We start from the raw sequence: 25,700 nt of genomic DNA, 5'->3' as shown, positions 1-25,700 counted from the left end.
TTAATGAATTAAATGACTCAAATTAATTAAGAATTAAGCCAAACTTATTTTACTTGTGAAATTGAATTACTGTGTACTGTCAGACATCCTTTGACGCAAACAATGGACCTTTAAAAACTTAACACTTAGACCTGACAAGCCACTATCTGTCTTCAAACCAAGACTTGAGAGCAAACACCATCAAGCCTGACTTCCAGAAAAGCAGAGATGACTTCTCCAAGCAGGAGAAGGAAAACAAGGGTGTGTGGCCTAGAACAAAAATACTTGAATTTGTGAAATTTGTAAATTTAAACAATGCAATCAGTCTTTTCTGTATAACACAGCATGTGGGCATATTTTGTTTTTTTTCTGACATTCCTGTCACTCCACTTTGCAGGTCGTCATACACCTCCCAGACACCTGGCACCCCAAACGGGACACAATGCCATGCACAAACATTAGCACACTCATTCACACCTAGGAGCAATTTAGAATAGCCAATCATGTGCATGTTTTCAGACAATGGGAGGAAACTAGAGAACCTGGGGAAAACCCAAATACAGAGGAAACAATTGTTTAACTTTTAACTGTTGGTTTAAAAAAAATTAAATAAATGAATAAATAAGTTAAACTTTTTTTTTGTTTATTTTACTACTCTTTTGCAGACAGTTTGTTAGCTAAATTATATATTGTGATGCACATTGTGTACTGTATAAATATCCTCAAGTATCATGATATGATACTTTTGTCATATCACCCAGCCCTAGAATCAAACCCAGGACCTGTGAGGCACCGCTAAGCTGCCCATGTTTTGTTATGACTTCATGAATTACTGACCCAAGCAGACAGTATCTCAGGTTAACAGTGTTGTTCTGTGAGATTAAAGCACAATACAGGAAACGCTAGGCAGTTAAATAAAACACAAGGCCTTGTCAAAAGAGAAATGCCTCTCTATGTTATGAAGTGTTAAGGTGCTGCTTGTGCAGGTCAGCAGTGTAAGCATACTAGCTGTCTATAAGGCCGATTATTGTTATATCTTGCCCAAAGACAATCAAAGGGGAAAAGGGCTTCTCTGCTGCGATCCCTGCGACTTGGTGTTAAGTCAGGCCAGAAATTTCACGGTAGGTCTATGGCTATTCTTGTTTCAGGCACAATGACTGGGGACATATCTGAGCTAGTATATGGCATGCGTGTTAGAAAATTTCCCACTAATTCGAACCCGACAGGTCTGACTGAATTACTGTGAATTACTTTGACAGGATTCCCAGCATGACTCACAGCAGCTCAGGAACATTAGAGTATATTTCTTCCATCTGACACAATGTGTTTGCTTTCATTTTTAACCACAAAATCCTGTACCCTGTAGCTTTAGCGTTATAAAAGGACATCAAGCAGAGGACAGAAATCAGAGTATCAGTGGTGTTACTTATAACTTTACAGTTTATGGTAAATGGTCTGCACTTATATAGCGCTTTTTATTTTTTTTTTAACACTAGTGGTTCCAAAGCGCTTTACACTGGTTCTCATTCACCCACGCACACTCACACACCAATGGTAGCAGTGCTGCCATGCAAGGCGCTAGCTTGCCTTCGGGAGCAACTTGGGATTCAGTGTCTTGCCCAAGGACACTTCGGCATGTGGAGTCATGTGGACCGGGAATTGAACAGCCAAACATAAGTGGACAACCCGCTCTACCACCTAGTGATGAATAGCTGGCCCATGGAATGGCTCATACAGGTAAAAACGATAAATGAAGTTTGAACATCTAGATTTATTTAAGCGTTTTAAATTTCCATGGTGAACACTAACGCCTTGTCTGAAACTGTACCCATGAAAAAACACCAGTTTTAGTCATGGCCCTTATTAAAGGCACAGTAGCCAATGACCTATTTTTGCTTGCATTTATATGCAAAGTCGCCTGCTCCAGTGTCTACACTTGCCAGACACAAGCAAGTCAATAAAATTATACCCAAAACCAGTCCAAACCCAAAATGTAAAATATCCTGTGTAATGCTTTATTACTATATTGCTTCCTAACAAGCTGCAATATTTTAGGAAAGAATTTCACTGTGCTGTAATGTATACTGTGTGTGACAAATAAAGGCTTCTGAAAAAATGTTTGTATGAGCCAAACTGAACCTATTTGTCTTAGCTTATGGATTTATGTTGGCTTGCTTTCTTTATTTTTTTGTAGATTTAATATTTCTTTAGTTAATGCCAAAAATATGAAATGACTGGGTTTCACTAAAGTTTCATTAAATTTGTTTGTGCAACTAAAAAAAATACACAAGGTATTTAAATGTGACAGTGTAATGCATATATTAAAAAGTGCAGTTCGTCATTGCAATTTCTATGATCTGAAGCCGATCAAACGAGGTTTACATTACTTAGTCTTCTTACGCGACAGTTTACGCTCACTTAGGAGCAGGGCCGGAGTGGGACCGTCTTTCAGCCCGGGAATGTCATCTGAGCAGCCCACACAGACACTTAGGATGTCCACAATGACAAATCCACAGTTTAAATTCTTATGACTATTTATTTTCAAAGATGCTGCACAGAAGGCACCATCTACAACATAAATTAAATAATGTACGCAAAAAAATAGCAAGTAATAACATACACATTAAATTTATTGTGCCACCAGTCCAATGGGAAGTCTCCTGGTTTTTTATATATATATATATATATATATATATTATACATATACATTATATAATTATACACATACATACACAGTGGAGGAAATAAGTATTGGACGCTTTAACATTTTTTCAGTAAATATTTCCAATGAGGTTATTCACATGAAAATGTTCACCACACATCAGTACTAAGACAATACGGAAATTTAAAGAATTCACAACATTAAAGTCCATAAATAAAGTTGTGTAATAAAGTGGAACGAGACAAGAAAAAGTATTGAACACGCTAAGAAATTGACTTAATAATTAGAGGCGCAGCCTTTGTTTGTAATGACCGCTTCAAGATGCTTCCAGTATGAAGAAATTAATCGGCCGCAGTATTCAGGTGGGATTTTGGCCCATTCTTCTAAACATACTGTTTTTAAATCTTGTTCAATTGGATTCAAGTCAGGTGATTGACTGGACCATTCAAACACCTTGTTTTTTTTCTCTGAAACCCAATTAAGAGTTTGCTGTATGCTTTGGATCGTTGTCCTGCTGGAAGGTCCACCCACGTCTCAGCATCATCCTGGTGGATGGCAGCAGATTCTTCTCAAAAATTTCCCAGTAAAGGGCTCCATTCATGATTCCTTCAATTATATGAAGTCTGCCAGTACCATGTGATGAAAAACAGCCCCACACCATGATGTTTCCACCTCCAAACTTCACTGTTGGTATAATGTTTTTAGGGTGATGTGTAGTGCCATTTCATCTCCAAACATGGTGTGCAGTATAACAGCCAAAAAGTTCAATTTTGCTCTCGTCTGACCAGACTACACTCTCCCAGTATTTCATAGGCTTGTCCAAATGAGTTGTAGCAAACGTTAAAGGAGCTTCGATATGCCTTTTCTTTAGTAATGGAGTCTTGCAGGGTGAGCATGAGCAGTGGAGTGCATTACCTATTATTTTCTCTGTGACAATGGTATATCCTGCCTCAAAGTGTTTCTGGAGTTCTTTGAGTGGTCTCTGGCTCTAGGTCTACTCTTCTGACTATTCTTCTGACTCCCTGCTCAGAAACCTTGTGAGGCCGATTGATGACAGAGTGATGTTGCTTCCACTTGCATATTATGGACCCAACGGTGCTTACTGGAGGATTTGGAAGTTTTTTTAATATGTCAGTATCCGATCCCATCAATATGTTTTGCAACAATAAGGTTGTGAAAGTCTTGGAAGAGCTCTTTGCTTTTACCCATCATGAGATGTTTCTTGTGTTACATCTTGGTAACGAGAAGCCTTTCTTGAGTAATATGTGAATAGCCTCATTGTAAATATATTTACTGAAGAAAAAAAAAAAAAAAAAAAGGTTGACTTATCCAATACTTATTTACCCCCACTGTGTGTGTACACACACACACACACACACACACACACACACACAGTCATGTGAAAAGATCATTACACACCATGGAAATTGTTGAGTTCCCCCCCCCCCATATTTGGAAAGCAAACATTTGATCCTTTGAAACAGTGCCTATTAATGAAGTTAATACACTATCAAATGACACAAAAAGACATTTTGTAGTAATTTTCACGATTTAAATGAACAAAAAACGGATCACTCACATGGAAATATTAAGTGCACCCCTACATTTATCACACCTACAGATCCATAAAATAAATAGCAGGTGTTGAAGATTGGGTGCCAGTGATGAGGACCTGCTTAGAAAGTGCAGGTAGAACCTGTCTTATTTATACCCCTCTCATATCTAGTGCCTGGTGTTCCCTTTGCTATTGAGGTGTGTGGTGTCATCATGCCAAGATCTAGAGAGCTATAGAAGTCCTTCAGAAAAAAGGTTGTGGATGCCTATGAGTCCGGCAAGGGATTTAAAAAGATCTCCAAGTTATTTGAAATACAACAATCCACTGTAAGGAAAATCATCTACGAATGGCACAGATTTCAAACTACTGACTTTTTGCATATAGACAAAGACCAGGCCTTTTGGAATAATATGCCCTTTATTCAAGTGTATTCAGGAAATCTTTCTTCATGTAACACGTTTTAATATGCAAATGATCGTGAAGCTCCAATAAATATACAAATTAGGCAATACGACAGCTTCTGATCTAGAAGTTTTAAAATCTAGCAACTTTTTGTGAGTGTATTAGCTACCATCATGTATCAGACATCTGATTACACAAGAAAACAGATATACAACAGCTACTTCCAGCTAAGTTTGGTATACATAAATGTAAACACAGAAAATAAAGCTTTGGGGGTTTTTTATATATATATATATATATATATATATATATATATTTTGAAGACAGAAGTTCAGCAAATCCTAAAAACAATATAAACTCTGAAAAATAGGAAAGCATGTATCTAAACATGTTGATGTTTTTATTTTATATAACCTCTTGTATATTTCTATCTTTTGTATTTATTTTTCCTCGCGCTCTCTCTTTTAAAGCATCCCTTGCTGTATTTGTAAAACGTTATAAACGTTAAAAACCAACCAACAAACAAACAAACAAACAAACAAACAAACACACAAAAATGTCGAGCAAAATGCAATTAAGGGTTTGTATTTTGCGTAGCTATTAACTATATGATTGTGCCGTGAGTATTTTAGAAACGTGGCGTTATTCCTCCATGTTAGCACTAATGCTGCTTCATAACGTCCAGTTCAGTTCAGTTCAGTTCAGTTCAGTTTGATGGGAACATATGTTTCTTAGGCTACACGAAGGACAGTCTACTACCATTTGAAACGTCAAGCGAGCGTACATTGTCTGTACTGCGTGTCGGGAGACTATAATGAAGGAGGAAAAACTTTCCTTTGTACTTACTTTTTACCAAAAGTGGACTTTGTCTTGCGAGGCTTCGAGGAGCTCAGTTCCAGAATTTTGACGTCGCTCACCTGGCGCAGGTAAACCAGCTTTATCTATGCACCGTCTTTACTTCCGATACACCTGTCAAGCCTGCTGCCCTGGCTTTAAAGGACCCAAGTCACATTACACTATGGAAAAAAATATATATATTTCCCTAAAAATCTTCAAAAAGCCTAATTAAATGTATGCATTCAACATTTGTTTTTTTTTTTTGTTTTGTTTTTTTGTTTGTTTTATTTTTTTATTTTTTATTTTTTTGCGGCAGAGAACATACTATAATGTACAACGTTCACAGTTTTGGATCAGGCACAGTTTGGACAAGGCCGAAAAAATGACGTCGGCTGAATGAGGACCCCGAGCGCGTTGCTATGGAAGCAGCAGCAGCGCAGAGGCGAGACCTCGCTGAAATGGTGCTAAGCTCAATACAAGACGACAATGTTTTAGATAGCATATAACTACATAATTTATTGCTAATTTAATACCAATAATGAAAACTATACCAGCTCATTTCTGTTAGTGAATGTATGTGAAAACTATACCAGCTCATTTCTGTTAGTGAATGTATGTGAATGTAATGTATTTTATATATATATATATATATATATATATATATATATATATATATATATATATATATATATATATATATAGTTAGTTAATTTCTTGGTTTGTGGTTACAGGAAACAAATGTAAACATGGTGTTAGATACTACTACTACTACTACTACTACTACTACTACTACTACTAATAATAATAATAATAATAATAATAATAATGATACTGCTACTACTATATAATTATTGTTATTTATATTTTTATTACTTATTATATATTGGGTTACAGCTCTATAGATCTAATGGGAGAGCAACACAAAACGATTTTTAAAAATAAAATGAATGCAGATTAAGCAAGTCTGTAGAAGTGAGTTGGACATAGAAAGGTATTCTACTCTTTAAAAAAAAAAAATCTGTGGAGTAAATAAATTATTTTCACTTTTTTAAATTTTCTTTTTTAATTTTTCAATCCCAGTCAGATTGAACTGAGAATGTTTCCAGTTCTTAATCTTACATGATGGTTGAACTTTTGCAAAAGAGCACTACAGTCTTTCGGGCATCAAAACATTCCTCTCACTCTCTACTATACTGGGATAATCAGCACATTGTTTAGTGAATTAAAAGGACTTGTGTTTGAGCATCTTTACCTAACTATGAAGCATGATGAAGCATGATGTTTCCCCAAATACAAAAACATGACTGATTTGTGTTCCTTCCTTTTATAACATTACTTTTTTTTAGAGTACACATCATGTGTTTCCTACTGTCAGTAGTTCAAGATGCCTATTGCTTAGTGACAAGTGGGCAACTATTATAAACAAAAATATAAACAAAGAGCCACTCAGAGCTAGTTATCTAAATAAAAAAAAAGAGCTTAGTTATCTAAGCAGAAACTACATTGTACTGTAGTGTACAATAAAGGATAGATTCAACATAGCATGTTGTATTGTAGGCTATTATGAAAATGTATAATGTGGACATTATTTTTAATATAAATTTGAATCTAACATTCATTTCAGTGTATGTTTATTAGCAACACATCATGGTCAGGGACCAGGTCCAAGCTAAGGACTGGTCCTCATGAGTAAGGCTCGAGAGGATGATCCAGTGTAGCCTGTCTCAGATGCCTAGACACTGATAGCAATGTGCTTTGCTTTTATTAATCAGATTGCCACTGAACAGGCTATGTTCCACTTAGATTTGTTTTGAAACGAGATTAGGTCTAATTCTTTATCAATTCAGTGTTCCTATAAAGTCGCTGCAGTGAACAACTGTAGTCTGAAATGAAGAAAATGGAAGAAAGAAAATGCAGAAAATGCATCCTAGATCATTCATTTACCCAAACATAAACACTTTTAAACAGACAAGCACCCATGTACAGTAGAAACGAGATCAAGAATATTCATCTCATTTTTTATTAAATACTTCACAGCTTTATTCATAATTAGAAAGCGAAGCAATGATAACCAAATTAGTGGTGAGTTGATAAAGATAACCGGCAGTTAAAGGTCACTCTCTAATTTAACATGACCTTCTATAATGGCCTAAATTATGTCAGTACTGTTGGCTTGATTTTGCTGTTATCTTTCATATGGCTGCGTTTCACTAATCCACTAGGGGGCATTATGGGTTTCCAGCATGCGTGTATTCAGGCCAACGTCTTGAAGCGTATTAAGAAATCTCAAATCATTCTCTGAGAGATGTCAGGTTTTATTTTAATCTCTTTATTGTCTGAGGTTACGTCAATGTGGTCAACTGAGAACACTGAGAAAAATGTACTGGTGCCTTGACAGGAATCCCTGTTTTTGGCATCTCAAGATAAACCTGTCCTCTAAGTGTGTAAAAATAACAAATCTTGTGTGTGTGTGTATGTGTATGTCTTAAGTTTCAGCTCTCAACCAACCGTTTTACATTTCGATGTTGGTTGCCTGGTTGTTGAAAAAGAAAGAAAAGAAATAGCCTTGATTGGCGTGTAAAATGTAATGTATTTCTTTAAGTGAATCAGATTGTATTTTGTCACAGAAAAGGGACAATCAAGGCAACCGGTTACTGATTTGTGTTATGTGAATTTGTCATACTGTATGTTGAATATATGGAATTTGTTACAAGTGTTTCTTCCAAAATAGAGTGGAAAAAGGCATTCAGAAAATGGAATTTATAAAAATGAAATCAATTGAACTTAGAACATCTAATGTGACTTTTTTTTTAGTGGTTAAGATTTGAAAAAATTATTTGAAAAAGTACTGTAATTGTGAAAAGTATTGATCACAGAGGACTTTTCAAAAAAGAAAACCATCACAGGCTGAATCTAAATATCTATAAGCATATAAAAGTATTCTTAAGTTATTAATTCCATTCCTTTGTCTCTAATCATCAGCACTTTATCATGGTGGCACTGGGGGTTCATTAACTTGAATGTGCAACAGCCCTTACTAACTGCCTGGTCAGCGTTGTGGTGGTTCAAATTTGGCTAGTATTTTGTTATTATCTTGGGAAAGAGAACCAACTAAATGACAAGAACCAAGCAAAAGTATAGACAAAAAATAACCACCACCATGCTTCACCATGATATTCTTTGGGTGATAAGCTGTGTTGTTTTTGCACCAAACATTTCTTTTAGAATTATGCCCAAAAGTTTTACAGTTGTCTCCTCAGACCATAACACATTTGCTACAGGATTTGCCAACATTTCATTGGGCTTGGATAGTTTTTTTTCTTGAGTAAGGGCTTCAGTCTAGCCACCCTACCCCAGAAAAGTGAAGAATAAGCAAAATTGTTGTCACATGTAGGGAGTGACCAGCACTTGCCAGGTATTCCAATTGATTCTTAAATGTTGCCGTAGTTCTCGTCTTATCAAGTTTTCATCTTGTCATTTTGTCCATTTTAAAGGAATGTCCTGTTCTTGGTAATGTCATTGTGGTGCTCCATTTGCTTCACTTGTTCATGATGGCCTTCGCGTGTTCCAGGTTACAGCTAATGTTTTAGAAATTTTTTGTACCCCTCTCCACTTTCAACAATGAGATTCTGTACATGCTTTGTAAACTCTTTTCTGACAATGGCTTTAGCAATCAGATAAAACCGAGACGATGTCAAGAATTATCCTTCAGAAACAGCTGATCTTTGTTTCGGGTCTATCAGAATCAATTCATTGATGACAGGTTTATGATAATTACGTTTGAACATGAGTTTGAATGTGATTGGTTCATTCTGAGCACAGTCACATGCCCCATTATAAAAGGGTGTGCACACTTATTCATCCAGGTTATTGTTTTTCTTGTTCTTTTTTGTTCAAACATTTCAATTTGTTTTTCACTAGAATTTTGTTAGTTGCTATATCACATTAAAGGTGGTAAAAGATCTGACATTTATCTTTTCTTTCTTTCATCAAAAAATCCACTGTATCCAAATATCCAAATAATATCCAAATATCCACTGTAGATACATATAATGGCATTGCATTGCACCCCTGATCAAGAAACAGGCAGGAAGACATGCAGGACATGTATTAATCAATTTCAATCCTGGCACAAAAGTGGTGGAATAAACATTCCGTAGCTGCCTCAACTACTGAGTCATTAGCAGTGACTGATGACCCATCCTTATGATATTCTCAGACCTATTTGTAGTAGAATGATGACATGTTTTTTGATTGAGGCTACAAAGCACATCTCTATGTCACTCTGGATAAATGTTAAATGCTCTAAATGTAATTATCCCTTTAGGGAAAGCCTTAAATATTCTATACTGTAGCATACATCATCATGTTTACCTTTTAGAAAAGGTTTCATCAATTCTATATTCTGTAGAACCTCTTTGGAAAGCTAGAATTGTTAAGCATTCAAATAACCCTTTTTCCACTTGTGTGGATATACAATGGATATGGAGAGTCTACATACCCCTGTTAAAATGGCACTTTTTTGTGAAGTAAAAGAGTGACACTAAGATAAATCATGTCAGATCTTTTCTCACATTTAATGTACAATTGCAGAGTATACAAATAATATGGTGGGAAAAAAACAAAACAAACAAAAAAAAAACATACAATAAAATAGTTACATAAGTGTGTGCACCCCTAAATGAATACTTTGTTAAAGCACCTTTTGATTTTATTACCATCAAAGTGTAAGGGCATCTCCTGTGCACAGCCCATTTCAGATCAGCTAACACATTTTTAGCTGGATTCAGGTCTGGGCTCTGGCTAGGTCATTCAAAAACATTGGTTACTAGCAGAGACCTGAATGTTTTGGACTAAAGTCAACTGGTATTAGTAGCTATTCATGATTCCCTCCACCCTGATGAAAGCCCCAATTCTGGCTGAAGATAAGCAGCCCTAAAGCATAAAGCTTCCACCACCATGCTTCACCATGGGCATGGTGTTCTTTTGGTTATGTGCTTTTGTTTGTTTGTTTGTTTGTTTTTTTTGTACCAAACATACCTTTTGGAATTATGGAATTTATATAGCTTTTGGAATTGGTCTCATCAGACCTTAACACATTTTGCCACATGGTTTCGGTTGATTTAGTTGAGTTTGGATGTTTTTTTGTTTGTTTGTTTTTGTTTTTGTGAGAAGGGACTTCTATCTAGGCATCCTACCCCATAGCCCAGACATGTGAAGAATACAAGAGATTGTTTTCACATCCAGAGAGTAATCAGTACTTGTCAGATATTCCTGCAGCTCCTTTAATGTTGCTGTAGGTCTATTGGTAGCCTCCCTGGTAAGTTTTTGTCTTTTCCTTTTGTAAATTTTGGAGGGACATCCTGTTCTTGGTTATGTCACTGTGGTGCTCCATTTTCTTCACTTATTGATGATAGTCTTCTCTGTGTTCCACGGCACATCTAATGTTTTGGAAAATTTTTGCCTACTCAGAATCCTCAAGGTCTCTTTCCAGAAATTTTAAACTAACATGTCCCTTAGTGGTGGAATGAACTTCCAACCTCAATCCGGACCACACAATCTGTCACTATTTTCAAAAAACAACTAAATACCCACCTCTTCCATGAGCACTTAACTAGTTCTAGAACTAGAAGTTCTAACCCCTAACAATGCCAACCCCACATTATTGAAAATAAATAAATTAATTAATTAATTAATTTAAAAAACTTACTCTGGTTCTTACACCTCTACTCTGTGCACTTTGGTTCTATAGAACTCAATTATAAATCTTGCATGGTAGCACTGCTTGTATTGTTCTCCTCTTGATATGTCGCTTTGCTTGTATTTCCTCATTTGTAAGTCGCTCTGGATAAAAGCGTCTGCTAAATGAATAAATGTAAATGTAAATGTAACCCTCTCCTGATCGATACCTTTCAACAGTGAGACCTTGTTCAGGCTTTGTCAGCTCTTTGCAGACCATGGCTGCAGCAGTCAGATGAAAATAATAGCAAACTGTATAGAAACAGCTGGTCTTTGTTTGGGGTTAATCAGAATAATTTCAGTGATGACTGCTGTATGTTCATTATTTTTGAACATGAGATTGAATGTGATATCCCCCAATTATAAAAGCGTGTACACACTTATGTAACAAGGTTATTGTAACTTTTTCTCCCTATTTTTCCCTAAAATGTTTCTGATTGTTTTTCCACTTAATTCTTATACATTGTAATTTCACATTAAGGGTGGGAAAAATTCTGACATGATTTCTTATCTCATGAGAAATGAGAATCATGATTTTTTTCATCACAAAAACTTGCCATTTTAAAAGGTGTGTGTAGACTTTTTATATCCACTGTACTTGTCTGCAATATTCTCTGCTGTTTTTTCCCCTGAAATTTTGCCATTTGCCATCTCTCACATGCTAAAAAGACTCGACTAAACTGGCTTTTCCTGTGTGCTGTGGCAATGACCTAAAAATTAAGTAGTCTTGGTGAGGGAACCCATACAAACATGCACAGTAACGCAAGCACACACTCCAAACATGAATCATGAGTATGAGTCATCCAATGAAGCTGCGTAGACGTCAGGTTCCTATTTCCTCAAGGAGGTTACGAAGACCTCAGTTCGCAGAATGCGGTAGCAGTTCTCCCTGCCCCCGTCTGGAAGCCAAGAGAAAGACGCACTCACTGCTCCCATCTTAGCTTTACACTACTACCTCCTCAGATGTCAATCATACACACCCAGCTATGCAAGAAATGTAACAAGTGTCTCCTCCTTCCTCCCTACAACAATGTTTTCAAGCCCTTGAAAAGACACCTGGCCAAAATGTAAACAAACTGATGTACTTTATTTTTTTCCTTTATATTAGAACTTTTTAGACTGTTAAGCTACAACTGCTATCCAATAAGATTCAAATTAAGTTGGTGTCATTTTATTTTGTTTTTGACTAAAAAACAAGGAACATTATTTTTCTTTGGGAGACATTATTATTTAATTTTAAACCATTGAGTACTATACATGTATTGTTTTGTATATTTGGTTGGAACATATTTGTTATTAACACCCACTACCTAATGTCTATTATTACCACCTGCTTACTAACATGCATAGAAAGGGTATATACAGTGAGGTCCAAAAGTCTGAGACCAGACCAAACAGAAGGTTTTAAAATATTTTTTGAAATATATAAAAGAAAGAAAGTAAAATTTCAATATCTTGAATAATTAATATTCAAGATTCAGCACGATTTCTAAGTCCTTATATAAATGTAAGTAAATGTGTGATATTAACCATGTTAACTGCTTTGTACAAAAGGTCAGATTTTCTTCAAGTCTTATCTCTACTATTGAAGCATGTGTTCAGACGACACTCCGTCCATGCCAGCTCAAGTGCAAACTATCATTAAAGCAAAAATGGGATTTACCAAATACTAATAAATTCTGAAATTCTTTCAAATATTCTGTAAATATTTCAAATATTGTATAAATTAGAAAAGAATGCAAAATGCAAGCATTTTCACAAGTGGTCTCAGATTGTTTCATAACACTAATACAAAACAATGTCATGTAAAGATGTCATTAAAATTTAATTATACCAAATTATACAATCATTACAATTTACACTGCCCTGTTATTATCAGCTGTTTGTTGTGCTTACATACCATTGTAATGCTGTTGGTGTAAAACCTTTCAAATGTAGCCTTGGCATTATAAAATGGCTTTATTTCTAAAGATTATTTGTTTTAAAATATGAACCTATTTGAATGCTTTGTCTATTTCAGCTGTGCTTTCTTCCCCTGTTATTTATATATTTATTTCGTTTTTCTGAACTGCTCCTTATAAACCCCTGCTAAATTATGTTGTTAAATACATTGTTAGATTGATATCTGATATACAAAGTATACTGAATCGTTTATTTATTCATCAATAGGTTCTTGTCTCTGTAGGGCAGGACAGTCCATTTTCTAGAGTTTCTACTCCTCCCCCAGGTAGACACACCTGGACTGTGTAATTACTTAGAAGAGTAATTAATGTATTGCGTGGCATGATGGCTTTTCGAGCACAGATAGTAAGCTCAAACTAGGTTTGTCTATAATGTAGCCTCTTCTCATCACCTCCATTGTGTGTCCCAAAGCACACACTCCAAGCAAGTAAATATAACTCTTCAGTGCTTCGGATAATACAGCTGTGACCTTCAGAGCCATCATTGGAGCAGTGGTGTAGCCAGGAATTAATTTAAGGGGTGAATGAGGAAACGTACCAAATAAAATCACTGTGTGATCTGTACAGATTATACTGATGGTATAATTTATTGGTATAATAATGTGTGACTCTCTAATTGTTTCTGAGGTTGATGCCAGTGCGATGACAGTAATGTGAGCAGTGATGTTATTCAGAATTTGTCAGTATCTACCATCAACCAATCTTGCCATATTAATAATATTAATAAAATATGTGTACGGCAGTTCCGTTGAAATGAATTAAAATAACATGTTAGTAATATACCTTCTACCTTTTAATTCTCCTCCTACTCCAGTATTTCATCAGCTACCATATCCCTCAGAGCTCAGAGAGCTATTATTCCATCAAACCTGTTTTCTGGCAGGGTGCTGTTTAGTTTGTTCTTAAATCTCTAAATGAGCAGTGGATGACTACTACATGAATGTTTTGGTAGAAATTTTTAATTGCATTTAAGTCAAGTAACTGAGGTGGGTTGGGTGCATGGTGGCTTAGTGGTTAGCACGTTTGCCTCAAACCTCCAGGCTCGGGGGTTTGATTCCCACCATGGCCCTGTGTGTGTGGAGTTTGCATGTTCTCCCCATGCTGTGGGGGTTTCCTCCTCAAAGACATGTATGGTAGGCTGATTGGCATGTCTAACGTGCCTGCAGTGTATGAATGGGTGTGTGAGTGTGTATGTGATTGTGTCCTGTGATGGACTGGCACCCTGTCCAGGGTGTACCCTGCCTTGTGCCTGATGCTCCCTGGGATAGGCTCCAGGTTTTCCTGTGACCCTGAAGAGGATAAGTGGTATGGATAGATGGAACTGAGGTGGGTTTTTTTTTTTATTTTTAATTTTTTTATTTTTTTTTATTAACATTCAGTATGGTTACCTGGCTAATTCTGATTGGTTAATCCTGTTTCACACCATAGTATCAACCACCCATGAAGAAACATTTAAGACTGTCAACTAATACGCGTCTGTTTTAAGATCATAGTGTAAGGGTGTAGTAGTGAAGCTGTTCCAGTAGAAGATTATATGGGTTGCACTCTGGGGTACAAGTCACCAAGGCTAAATCTATGCTTATTGCTTTTGTGTTTATGAAGTGAAATGAATATTCTGGTGTATACCTCAAGCTCAGCTACTTGAAAGACAATGGAAACAGGACAGTTCAGGTCTAAGATTAATTAAATTAACATCGATTTCTTTAGATTCAAAGACACATCGTAAACCAGATACAAAAAACGATACAAACTGGTAACTGTTAAAGCAGCTGACAGTGATTTGTTGCAGGACTCAGTTTTCATAAATCAGTCAAGTATAGGATGTTGTCCAAATTTTCACTGGTCCAAACCACTTGTATAGGTGCATTTCCAAACTAGTGGCACCTCTGCACATCCACAAACCCAGAGACCACTCAGTAACAGTCTAGATCAAGCTCTCAGCACTCTTCACTCTTCTATCTCACAGGTCCATCACCCACCAAAATGCCGAGCCAAACTAAAGGATCCTTGAGAGGGCTGTTAGTGAGTTTCCACTTGCTCAAGTGCTGCCGATTTGTGTAATTAATCCATTTTTGAGCTCAGGAGCTGGAAAAAGTACAAGCAGATTTACTAAGTTCCTGTCAGTGGAATTCATCTTGAATTTTGACCCTTGAATATATAATTGTAATCCATTATGTACAAGTGAGTGAGTGTGTTAATGTTTGTGTGTGGGATACCCTGCAATGGACCGGCATCCTATCCATGCTGTTTTCCTGCCTTGCATCCTGTGTTCCACAAATATAACCTTGATTAATCACAACCCAGACCAGGCTAAAGTAGTTACTAGAGATAAATGAAGGAATAAATGAATGAACATCATGTAGAAGTTGGTAAGTATTACAGGTACCATGAACATTAAGCAGATCAGAAGATATTTTCATTCATTTTCATTGTAAAGTTCATTTTAATGTAACATTTGTTACACTATGAAAATATTTTCATGATTCATAAACAGAAATTTTGTTGGATTTAATTTTTGGCCTTGTTTGACACCATTAACCTTTAGATTGCATGTCCTGTATAAGCCTATGAGGTTTTTAATGGTCGCTACTTTTAAAAAAAAAAAAAAAAAAAAAAAAAAAACAACTTTGAACATTCCCAGATCATGTGCTTAGTTGAGGTCCTTAGCAGAGGTAATCAGCTTATGGAGTTCTTTGAATGCTTCATGTCACTTTGAGGAGAATAAATGTTTTCCACAAGGTGGTTAACTAGTGTGAGAAAAGGCAGCAGAGATGAAGCATACATTATGCTGAGAAATGTTGAGGAATGTTGTATCTACATAAAGATTAATGTAGACATTAAATGTTAATCATTAACTTTTTTCAGGGGTTTTGCTGGGTATTCTGAAAGTCAGGCAAAATAAAGTGGCCTCACAGCACCGTGGTGCTTGGACAATAATACCATTGTGGCAACACAAGTTTAGACTACTCTATGGTTTGCTAAACTACAAATTGTACACATAAATAAATAGAAAATAAGTAAATGAATAATGACATGAACGTTGACATGACATGTCAAGTTCCACTAGTCAAAGAATGTAATGTTAATTGTATCATCAGGACTGACAAAAGTGACTCCAAAAAAATTCCTGTGTGCAGGGATTCCTATAATTTCTTGTAATGCTTTCCACTTTTATGCATGAAACAGCTATGCACACCCTTCACTTGCACTGCTTTGAAAATAATAGAATAAAAAGGTAGGGCTATCAGTAACAGGTATGAACAAATGATGTGTCACTCCACCTCTGAGTCAAATACGGCCAACACTTTGTTGACCGAAATTGTAGCATGCATGTGTGCAAATTATAATTTTGTCACTAGTCATTATACCGTTTTATTGGACAAAAATGATAGTCATAGTGAATTCTTAAGCAGTTTTCAGAAAAAGCTCTGCTGAAAACGTTTACAAGCTGTTTAAAAATTCACTGAACTTTGCTCACTAGCACTACCCACTGGGCAAAATATACACTGAGCAACTTTGAAAGGACTTTCCATGAAAATATCATTATTGAATATGGAATAGTGTGCATTAATCAGTTTTGGGGAGAACTTTAGCCCACATTACAAAGGGTTAAATGGTTAAGGGCAATGTTGGAGTGTTGGAGTGGCTCAAACGTTGTGAGAACAAATCCCAGCAATGCCAAACTAGAGGATCTTGAGCCTTAAAGGAAAATATACCCTAAACAACAAGCATTTTAATCTTTATAATTAAAATGTTATCTTCGATGACGTCCAGTTTTTATTTTGTTGACTTTTTTTTTTTTGGCTTAAATGTCTTTAATTGACATATTGGACTATTTTCACTTAATGGTTTCCTACATTACCCTCAATGTCATTCCACTACCTGCTGAATCTGGTGGCAATGGGAATTTGCTTGCTTCATTCATTGTACACTCTGATCAGTTGTTTATGGTTCCAAAGCTTCAAATTTTATGGGGCAGTGGTAGCTCAACGGTTAAGGCTCTGGGCAGAAGGTCGGGGGTTCAAGCTGCGGCACCACCAAGCTGCCACTGTTGGTCCCTTGAGCAAGGCCCTTAACCATATCTGTTCCAGGGGTGCCGTATCATGGCTGACCCTGTGCTCTGACTCCTGCTTCCTGGGAAGCTTGGAAATGGGGAAAAATCATTTCAGTGTGCTGTAATGTACTGTATATGTGACAAATAAAGGCTTCTTCTTCTACCTCTGGGTCAATGCACAACTGTGTCACATTGATTTCTGGAACTTTGAGTCCAAACTTTGCTGTCTCCACTACTTCTAAACTGGATCTCTCATTAATATGACACTGCACATCACAGCAAAATGGTGCATGAGAAAAGAAGCTCTTGGTCTGAGGTTTTTAGGATCTGGCAAAAAACCTTGGCATGATAACCGATGGTTAACTGAAATGAAAGTTGTAGATCTTTATCTACACCATTCTGATAGCCTCACATTTTTGGCTGGGTGCAATATTAAAAGGAAATTTTATCCAGTCATTACATTGTCTGCATAAGTTTTCCATTGAAAAGAAATGACAATTTCATTGTCATTTCTTTTCAATGGAGATTACAATTTCATTGCAACTCTGCAGTAAACATGGGAAATATAATTAATTCATGAATTAAATTAAATAATTAAAAATAAATAATTCATTTAAATCGGTACTTAAATCGAATTCTTTGGTTTCTGACATTCTTATTCCCTGTCCTTCATCCAGGATGAACTCAACCATGAAATTTCTCACACAGGGAGACACCCAGACATAATTAAATAGATTAAGTGTAACTGTGGAGCGTGTGGTTTTTTTTGTTTTGTTTTTTAACAACGGTCATCTGTCAATCAGTGTGATATACTATACATCTATGATACACTGCAATAAACAGTTGCTACAAAGTATAAAATGTCTTTGAATACTGGAATATTAAGATTTCCTTTCACTGAAACTAAGAAGCCCAAACATGTTCCAGCATGACAATGCCCCTGTGCACAAAGTAAGGTCCATGAATACATGGTTTACCAAGGTTAATGTGGAAGAACTCAAGTGGCCTGCACAGAGCCCTGACCTCAACCCCACTGAACACCTTTACGATGAATTGGAACACCCCAGGCATTCTCACCCAACAGCAGTGCCTGACCTCACTAATGCTCTTCTGGGTGAATGCACAAATCATCACAGCCACGCTACAAAATCTAGTGGAAAGCCTTCCCAGAAGAGTGGAGGTTATAATAACAGCAAAGGGGGATTAAATCTGAAATGGGATGTTCAAATACCACATATACAGTACCTGTGATGGTCAGGTGTCCATAAACATTTGGCCATAAAGTGTACATGTTAAATATAGCACTCACTGATTTACCCTATTACTCTGATTTGGCTGCCACCCAAGCTGATAGTCAGACCAGCTAAACCACAGTGTTGGCAGCTAAATATAGTGGGAGTTTCCCACGTGGAGCGAATGAGATTGCCTCTGTTGACAGATATTCTCCGCTAACACATGCACGTATATACATACCTTCAGAACACTAAAGACATAGTGATGAATTGTTACTTAAACTGCATTTAGATTTACCTTAAATCTAGTGCACTGTTATGGATTTTTTTTTATTCACACACAGAGATCTGTTTGCAGTGGAAGGAATTTGGAAGGAATACGTAAAAACATGAATCCAAGGAGATAATTTTATCATATCCACCTTCACGTTGGCTACATTCCTAAATTAAACACATTAGCTGCATGTCTGCTTCATTTTTTTACTCATTCATCACTGGCTACCTTCACACGCGATAATCCTTTGATGTGCCTTCTCATGAATATACACCTGTTAACAAATGTGACTGGTGGACTGAGTCGATAATGTTCTTAATTGCGTGTTTGTGCTGAGGCGTTTCTCTAGGCTGTCTTTTGGCTGAAGAATTTCTGTAAACTTGTTAGTGTTACTGTGGCATGCCTGGGCACATTACACAACATAAGTGTGTGGGTGCTGTGGGCTAGGGGCCTAGTCTGCCAAAAGCCAACCATCTATTCACAAGTTAAAGCGGTAAAGTTTTACACTAGGCTAGAGGTAAAGACTCATTCAAACAAATCAGAGCATGAGGAATGTTTATTGGTTTGCCACTGACCACTGCTTAAATTACCTCAGGCTGCTCTAGTGGCATCATTATGAACTGTATCTCTCTTATAGCGATATTTAACAATAATTTGTTAACAATAATTTCTGACACGACTCTAATCACAAATATCAACATAGTCTAAAAACAAGCTTGAATAGTTAAGACATTGTCATGCTGATGAAAGTTTTGAATAAGAAGTGCAAATAAAACAAGTGCTAACCAAGTGCCTGTGGTCTATATATCCTTGCTTTCTGGGTCATGTGGTCATTTATCGTGCATGTTTAAAGTCAAACTTTGTTATCATAACTGGGCAGTTTGACACTGTGAAGGAACATTATAATTTTTTGCCCAGTCCTCTGGTACACATACACAGAAAACCACATTTTCATCAAAGAACATTACAATATAACATTATATAACAAACAATTTTATTTGAAGATAGATTTTCTTATATTTACAATATATACATATTGCACTCTAGCTGGGATGCGTGTGTGTCTGACACCAGCAACTGAAAATAACTTGAATATATAAATAGATTATATATGACATTCATATTCAGCGAGAATGCTGACATTTTTTTTTCCATACACATCAACTTTCATCCCTAATCTCTGCGAAAAGAAATGTCTTACAGATACAATTCATAATTCAATCACTGATTTAACAGGTTTTGATTTTGTGTAGCAAAGGTGGTCAAGAGTTTTGGACTAGAAGCTGTGTTTAACTAAATGATACTCTGTCCACAACTACTGAAAAACACAGTGGACAGCAACAGCATTTGTATAACCATAAATGTATTTGCAGTACACTGTACTGTCCATAGAGTTTGGCAGTGGGATTTATTTTCTAACGTGTAAAACAGCATCTTCACTTGCACCATTCGCGTTATCAGAAAGTTCAGTGATAACATTGATTTGTCAGTCAATAAGACTTCCATGGTACTGTATGTAGAACTTTATGGAGGAGTTTGAAAAATGTGATGACAAATTATGCTTCATAATGACAAATGTTTCTGAGGTGTCCCCACAACGTCCCCCAACCCCCCAAGTTCTTTTCCAAGGCACTTTTTTTCTTGGTCCTCCTTATTTCTCAAGTCTTTTGAAATCTGCAAAGAGATATGACAATTGACATTTAATGAACTTGAATGATTAGGACAGTTTTTGTAACCTGCTCAGACACACTATACATTTTTAATTAACTTAATGAATTTAATTGTAAGTGTAAAATAATGTCTTATTGGAAGAAATTACCAGTCTTGAGCAAAAATGTATATTTATATAATCTATAATTGGATTTACTTTTGTCATTCGATTTGATGCTGGTTTGGTGACTTTACACCAGCTTTACGACATGATTTATATACATTGTTCATGAGCCCAGTGGGTTACATTTACAGACTGCTTTGAGAATGCAGCAGTTAATAAGTGGCATACTGATCATCTGTGTGCCTGATAAGACAATAAATAGCTATTTAATATGTCTGTTTGTGCTATGAGAAAACATTTCCTAGGGTGATAGTGCAAATGGGACCCAAAAACGAAGAGTGTCGGTATTACACCGAGTTCTCTCAGTTAAAAATTTACCTGCAAGGTCTATCCCTCAGAACACCGCTGACTCTCTGCTAACCTTCTGAGTAGCCGTGCACATCTTCTATAATCTACAGTGTGTACAGATTAACCAGTATGAGCATGAATACATAACACGAACATCTGAATTATGTGATTTTCTACACACGGAACCCTTAAAGTTACTGTAGAATAACATTTTTATAACATAAACATGTTATACACATGCCGCTGAATATATAGATGTTTTACATCAAAATATTATTAAACGTATCAAACAGTATAAAGTTGAAAAGTTATATCTGCTTTAACCTAAATAAAGGATAATGGTTCAACATTTTATATATCTTTATAAAATAACAATATATTAAGATCACAGAATATTCAGATAATCTTAATGTTCCAATATATTTACATGTCAATATGTATAAAGCAAGTTCATTAACACTAGCACAACTATACTGCAGCTGGATTTCTGTTCAGCGGCATTAAAACTTGTACGGTACAGGAGTTTGTAAATAAATGTCATGTAGGGTGGTAGCACTTACAGGCTGGTATTGTGCAGTCCCTGGTGTTATGATATAATCTATAAAAGTGTTTGCTGCATTTTGGGCTAAAATAGAGAGGCCCTGAAATGAAGAGAAACACCCAGAACAATGTCAAGCTCATGCTGGCGACACAGATACCAATCAAATGCATACTTACACTACATAAACAGCAATAAACATGTTTATGCTGAATGTTGGACTGTTGCTCACCTGTTAAATGTTTTAGGAACTTTTCTTTCTGCCGCAGATCTCTAGGAAAGACATCTGTCCAAAATCAACAAACAACTATTAGTTATATTACTATTAGTACTAATAGTTTAGATATTAAGACAGTGCTGCATTTTTAGATATTTTACAACAGTTTTGAGAAATGTCACCAAGTCATCCTTACTACTTAATGACATAAGATTTAAGTAGTTATAAGTAGTATACATAGATCAAATGTAGTTTTGGCAAGTTATAAGTCACGCACCAACATCCCAAGAACAGTGATCAATGTGAGAACAGATGAACCCTAAAGCATTTCTGAAGAATAGCCTGATGGTCTATGATTTGTTTAAATGAGATTTTCTGTTATGATCATTGTTGCTATTTTTATGTGTCATTTTTACCCTGAGAGGGGATGGGGGTGTGGGGGTGCGGGGGTCGGGGGTGTGGCACAGGCTCACCAAACCTGAGCAGCTGAAAATTGTTAATAAGACCAGGCGAGGTTTTACCAATACTTGCTCCTCTTGCCTGACAGGAGTGGAACCTGATATGATTGTCTGCTGTTGGGTATCCACTTCAAGGTTTGATGTGTTCTGAGATGCTTTTTCACTCAACACGGTTGTACAGAGTAGTTATTTGAGTTGCCATAGCTTTCCTGTCAGCTAAAACCAGTTTGGTCATTCTCCTCTGACCTCTCCAATCAACAAGGCATTTCTGCCTACAGAACTGTCCCTTGTTGTCCACAAACATACCTGCCAAAGTCAAAGTCACTGAGATCACGTTTTTCCCCAGTCTGATGTTTGATGTGAGTATTAACTGAAGCTCTTGACCTGTATCTTGTGGGATTTTATGCATTGTGCTGTTGCTACATGATTGGCTCACTGGATAAGTGCATGAATAAGCAGATCTACAGATTTTCCTAATAAAGTGGTCAGTCAGTGTATTAAATAATACGTATACTATTATGGGTGATGAAGTTTTGGTCCCTGAAATGGGGTGGCGGTGTTGTCAAAATATATTGACCAGGAGTTCATTTAAAAAAAAGGCACTGTAAATATCACTATAATTGTTTTAATTATTATTAAATTACTCTGTTTATAAACTAACTTCAGCATATATATATTTGTATGATCTGTTAATATGCTACAAATTTTTCATCTAACTACAAGTTAACGTTATGTAATGTAATGTAATGTAATAATGGTACACAAGTACCATATATGCTACAATCATAAAAGGTGGGTTATTGCAACAGTTAGGGCAAATTCAGAAAACCTTCCTGTCATATCTGACACTGTCAAGTAATAGTCTGTCAAAAGCAGGGGTTCTCAAAACTTTGCATCCATGGACAACTTTCAGTGTAAAATCAATTCTGTAGACCCCCTCAAAACAGTTTTATGAACACAATACAACTCTTCAAACATTAAGCTTCTTACTTAAAAGTGTATAGTAACATTTTGCCTATTTATTGGTGCCATAGAGCGTTTTTATTTATTCCTGAACTTTCCACAAACAGAACACATTAGACCCAAATCAACATTATTTATAGGCTGTATGTTTTTGTATTTGTTTAGATTAAACCCATATTCAAATCATCGTCTTCAATAGTTAATGACCAAATAGATTAATTATAAGACCTCATAATAACAAATATAATAATCTCTGATAGTGCTGGGTTGATTTCCACCACTGTAACAACATTTAATAATAATAAACAAACAAACAAATAAATAAATAAATAAATAAATAAATAAATAAATTCATGGGTTCCCTGGTTATGATCCCACTCTGATAACCAGAACTTAAAAGTATCCTACAGATGTGTCCTATAAAAGTAGTGTCCTTCTCAGTAAAACAGTCTACTTACCCAGGATCTGGTCGTGCTGATTGGATTTGTTGACTTCGTTCCCTTCCCTCGACTCTATGGAGTAGTCTGTCTTGATGGGAAGCGGAGAGCTTGCTTGATGCTCGGCCGCTTCTCTCCCGCTGGCCGCGAGCAGCTGCAGCAGGCTGGTGGAGCGCGCGGACGCGGAGCCGCTCTGTCCGCCGTAACCGCCGCTCACGATCAGCAGCGCGAGCGCAGTGATGACAGGCGCGCGCAGGACGCTCATGCTGAAGAGCAGCTGAAGCGTGCCTCTCTCGCTGCTGACGCGTTTCAACTTCTACCCTGGACGAAAAAAACCCACAAAGCACACACGACAGACACCGTATTGTGAAAAGTCTACGTTCGGAGACCCCGATTTTACCACACTTCCACACAAGTGGGCACAGCTTTAAGCGTCCCATTACGCTCAGGCGTATTTAGCACGTCGCACGCGCATGGCTATGACGATAGCTAATTCGAAAGTTTATTTTGCGATGACACGGTGCAATCTGAAGGAATGACTCGAAGGAATTTAGCTGAAGTTACGCCCCAACCATGGCTTTCCTGTGCTGCTACTTTGCATGAAGTGTTGACGTGCCAAAGATTGGCTGCAGAACTACAGAGCAGGAATTGTTAGAATTTGAAGCATATCTCATTACATGTGCATGTTGTTAAAGTAGTTGAGTAAGCATTAAAAAGAAGAAGAAGAAGAAGAAGAAGAAGAACGCTGAAGCCAGACGCATTTTACGCACAAACCCTCCAGCCTTATTATTACCTGTTTTGCGACTGTGACGCTGGTTTGGTGTCCTCCCGGTGTGTTAATAGATTAATATGGTAGTGCAGGAGTTGGTAGGTTTCCTTTCTGCAGGTAGTCTCCGGTTTAGTGCACCATGGCAGACAGACAGCCCAGTGTCTTTATAGGCTGCGTTTCTGTGCTGTAGTGACTGAGAAGTGAGAGAAAGCCGGCGGCTTTTCCTTTTTCTTCTGCTTCTTCTTTTCCCTCCTTCTCCTCCTCTCGGTGATGTTTGTGTCACATTCATCCGGCATGAGTTCCCTCGCTTTTTATCCTGTGCTGCAGACGTAAGGACTCGTCCCATGCGGATTGCCCCGGCATGTCGGAGCGCTCCTCCAAAAACGCATTGTAGTGCTTTTCTTTTATTCCGGTCGCCGTCTCATAACTGCCACAAAAGTCCACTTGTGGTTCAGGTAAAGTGGTTTCCCCTCTCCACTGACTAACACGCTTTGTATTCCCTTAAAAGGGAATCTCTGTATCCGTTTCTAAGCATGGACTGTGGTTGGAATAGACTTTTAATCTCTCTCTCTCTCTCTCTCTCTCTCTCTCTCTCTCTTCTTTGTTAATCTTCCAGAAGCAGATACCGCAATCGATTCCTATTTATTTCACTTGGTCCATTACCGGAAAGCCAAAAGAGAACCCCTAATTAGGCTCAATTAGTCTGAAGTACCCGTATGTGCGTGTGGCGCGTTGGAGCAAGAAGCCGTTCGTGCCGCGACAAATTCATCATTTATAGCACAGTGACCGAGGCGAGAACAGTCAGGCCTTAGCTGCTTCCGTTGCATTACTACTCCCTTTAAGCATGTAAAAAATGTTCACTCATATTGTACTCTCCTGCTCTCCTCCCTGTTTTTTTTTTTTTCCTTCCTTTAACTGTCACAGGGAGGTATCACGTTAACATACCACCAGTCCCCTTAGGTAATCATAATCAGGATTATAAAGCTTTGGTACCTACTATTATTACACCTAGGTGGAGTGCTGCAGATTTGACCAGGGGCGACGCAGCTTATTATAGTAGGCTTGTGCCTATCAGAAGATAAACAGTGGCTCAACAGTGCCACACAGTGAGTCTATGTAGGCGATATTTACTTCACAAAACATGAAAGATCCTTCAGTATTTATTGTATTGACCCTAGCCACAATAAGTCTAGCAAAACGCAATCGAAGTGCCATCCTAGTTGGTCTTTTATTCCTGTACTTTAGTGCTTCTAAACGTTTATGGTATTTCAGAAGACAGGTCCAGAATCTATGTTAGGAAACCCCCTCACTGATACAGAACACAGCAGGACTGACATCATGATGTTGTTTGTGTAAATCAATGAACATCCAGGATTTACCAAAATGTTACACTAGATGGTAAATGGTCTATACTTATATAAGGCTTAAAAAAAAAACAACAACAACAAAAAAAACCTTAGCAGTTCTACAAAGCGCTTTATAATGTTTCTCATTCACACAC

At 37.0% G+C, this 25,700-nt stretch overlaps 2 protein-coding genes across 3 annotated transcripts in view; both read right to left on the bottom strand.

Annotated features, from left to right (window-relative positions):
* Positions 1–5,608, bottom strand: part of sh3yl1 (SH3 and SYLF domain containing 1) — a 42,798-nt gene extending 37,190 nt beyond the window's left edge. The window contains exon 1 of the mRNA XM_053632058.1: positions 5,445–5,608. Within this exon, the coding sequence (XP_053488033.1) occupies position 5,445 (1 nt within the window). The 5' untranslated portion in view covers positions 5,446–5,608. The remainder of the gene's footprint in view (positions 1–5,444) is intronic.
* Positions 5,609–18,833: 13,225 nt separating this feature from the next.
* On the bottom strand, positions 18,834–24,632 carry alkal2b (ALK and LTK ligand 2b). Of its 2 annotated transcripts, XM_053633814.1 has the most exons (6): positions 24,224–24,632; positions 23,452–23,751; positions 21,588–21,641; positions 21,378–21,458; positions 20,848–20,921; positions 18,834–20,369 (listed from the first exon to the last, which is right to left on the bottom strand). In XM_053633814.1, exons 2-5 carry the CDS (start codon positions 23,693–23,695, stop codon positions 20,857–20,859), a joined length of 444 nt encoding a protein of 147 aa, XP_053489789.1. In that variant the 5' UTR covers positions 23,696–23,751; positions 24,224–24,632; the 3' UTR covers positions 18,834–20,369; positions 20,848–20,856. The 2 variants fall into 2 exon arrangements, with proteins under 2 accessions (XP_053489789.1, XP_053489788.1); XM_053633813.1 differs by lacking the exons at positions 18,834–20,369; positions 20,848–20,921 and having other exon boundaries at positions 21,167–21,641.
* Positions 24,633–25,700: the final 1,068 nt, after the last annotated feature.

This window comes from Ictalurus furcatus, chromosome 9, assembly GCF_023375685.1.
Source record: "Ictalurus furcatus strain D&B chromosome 9, Billie_1.0, whole genome shotgun sequence".
Classification (NCBI taxonomy): Eukaryota; Metazoa; Chordata; class Actinopteri; order Siluriformes; family Ictaluridae; genus Ictalurus; species Ictalurus furcatus.
The sequence above is the reverse complement of the archived record's forward strand: the minus strand, read 5'-3'. Positions and strand labels throughout refer to the sequence as shown.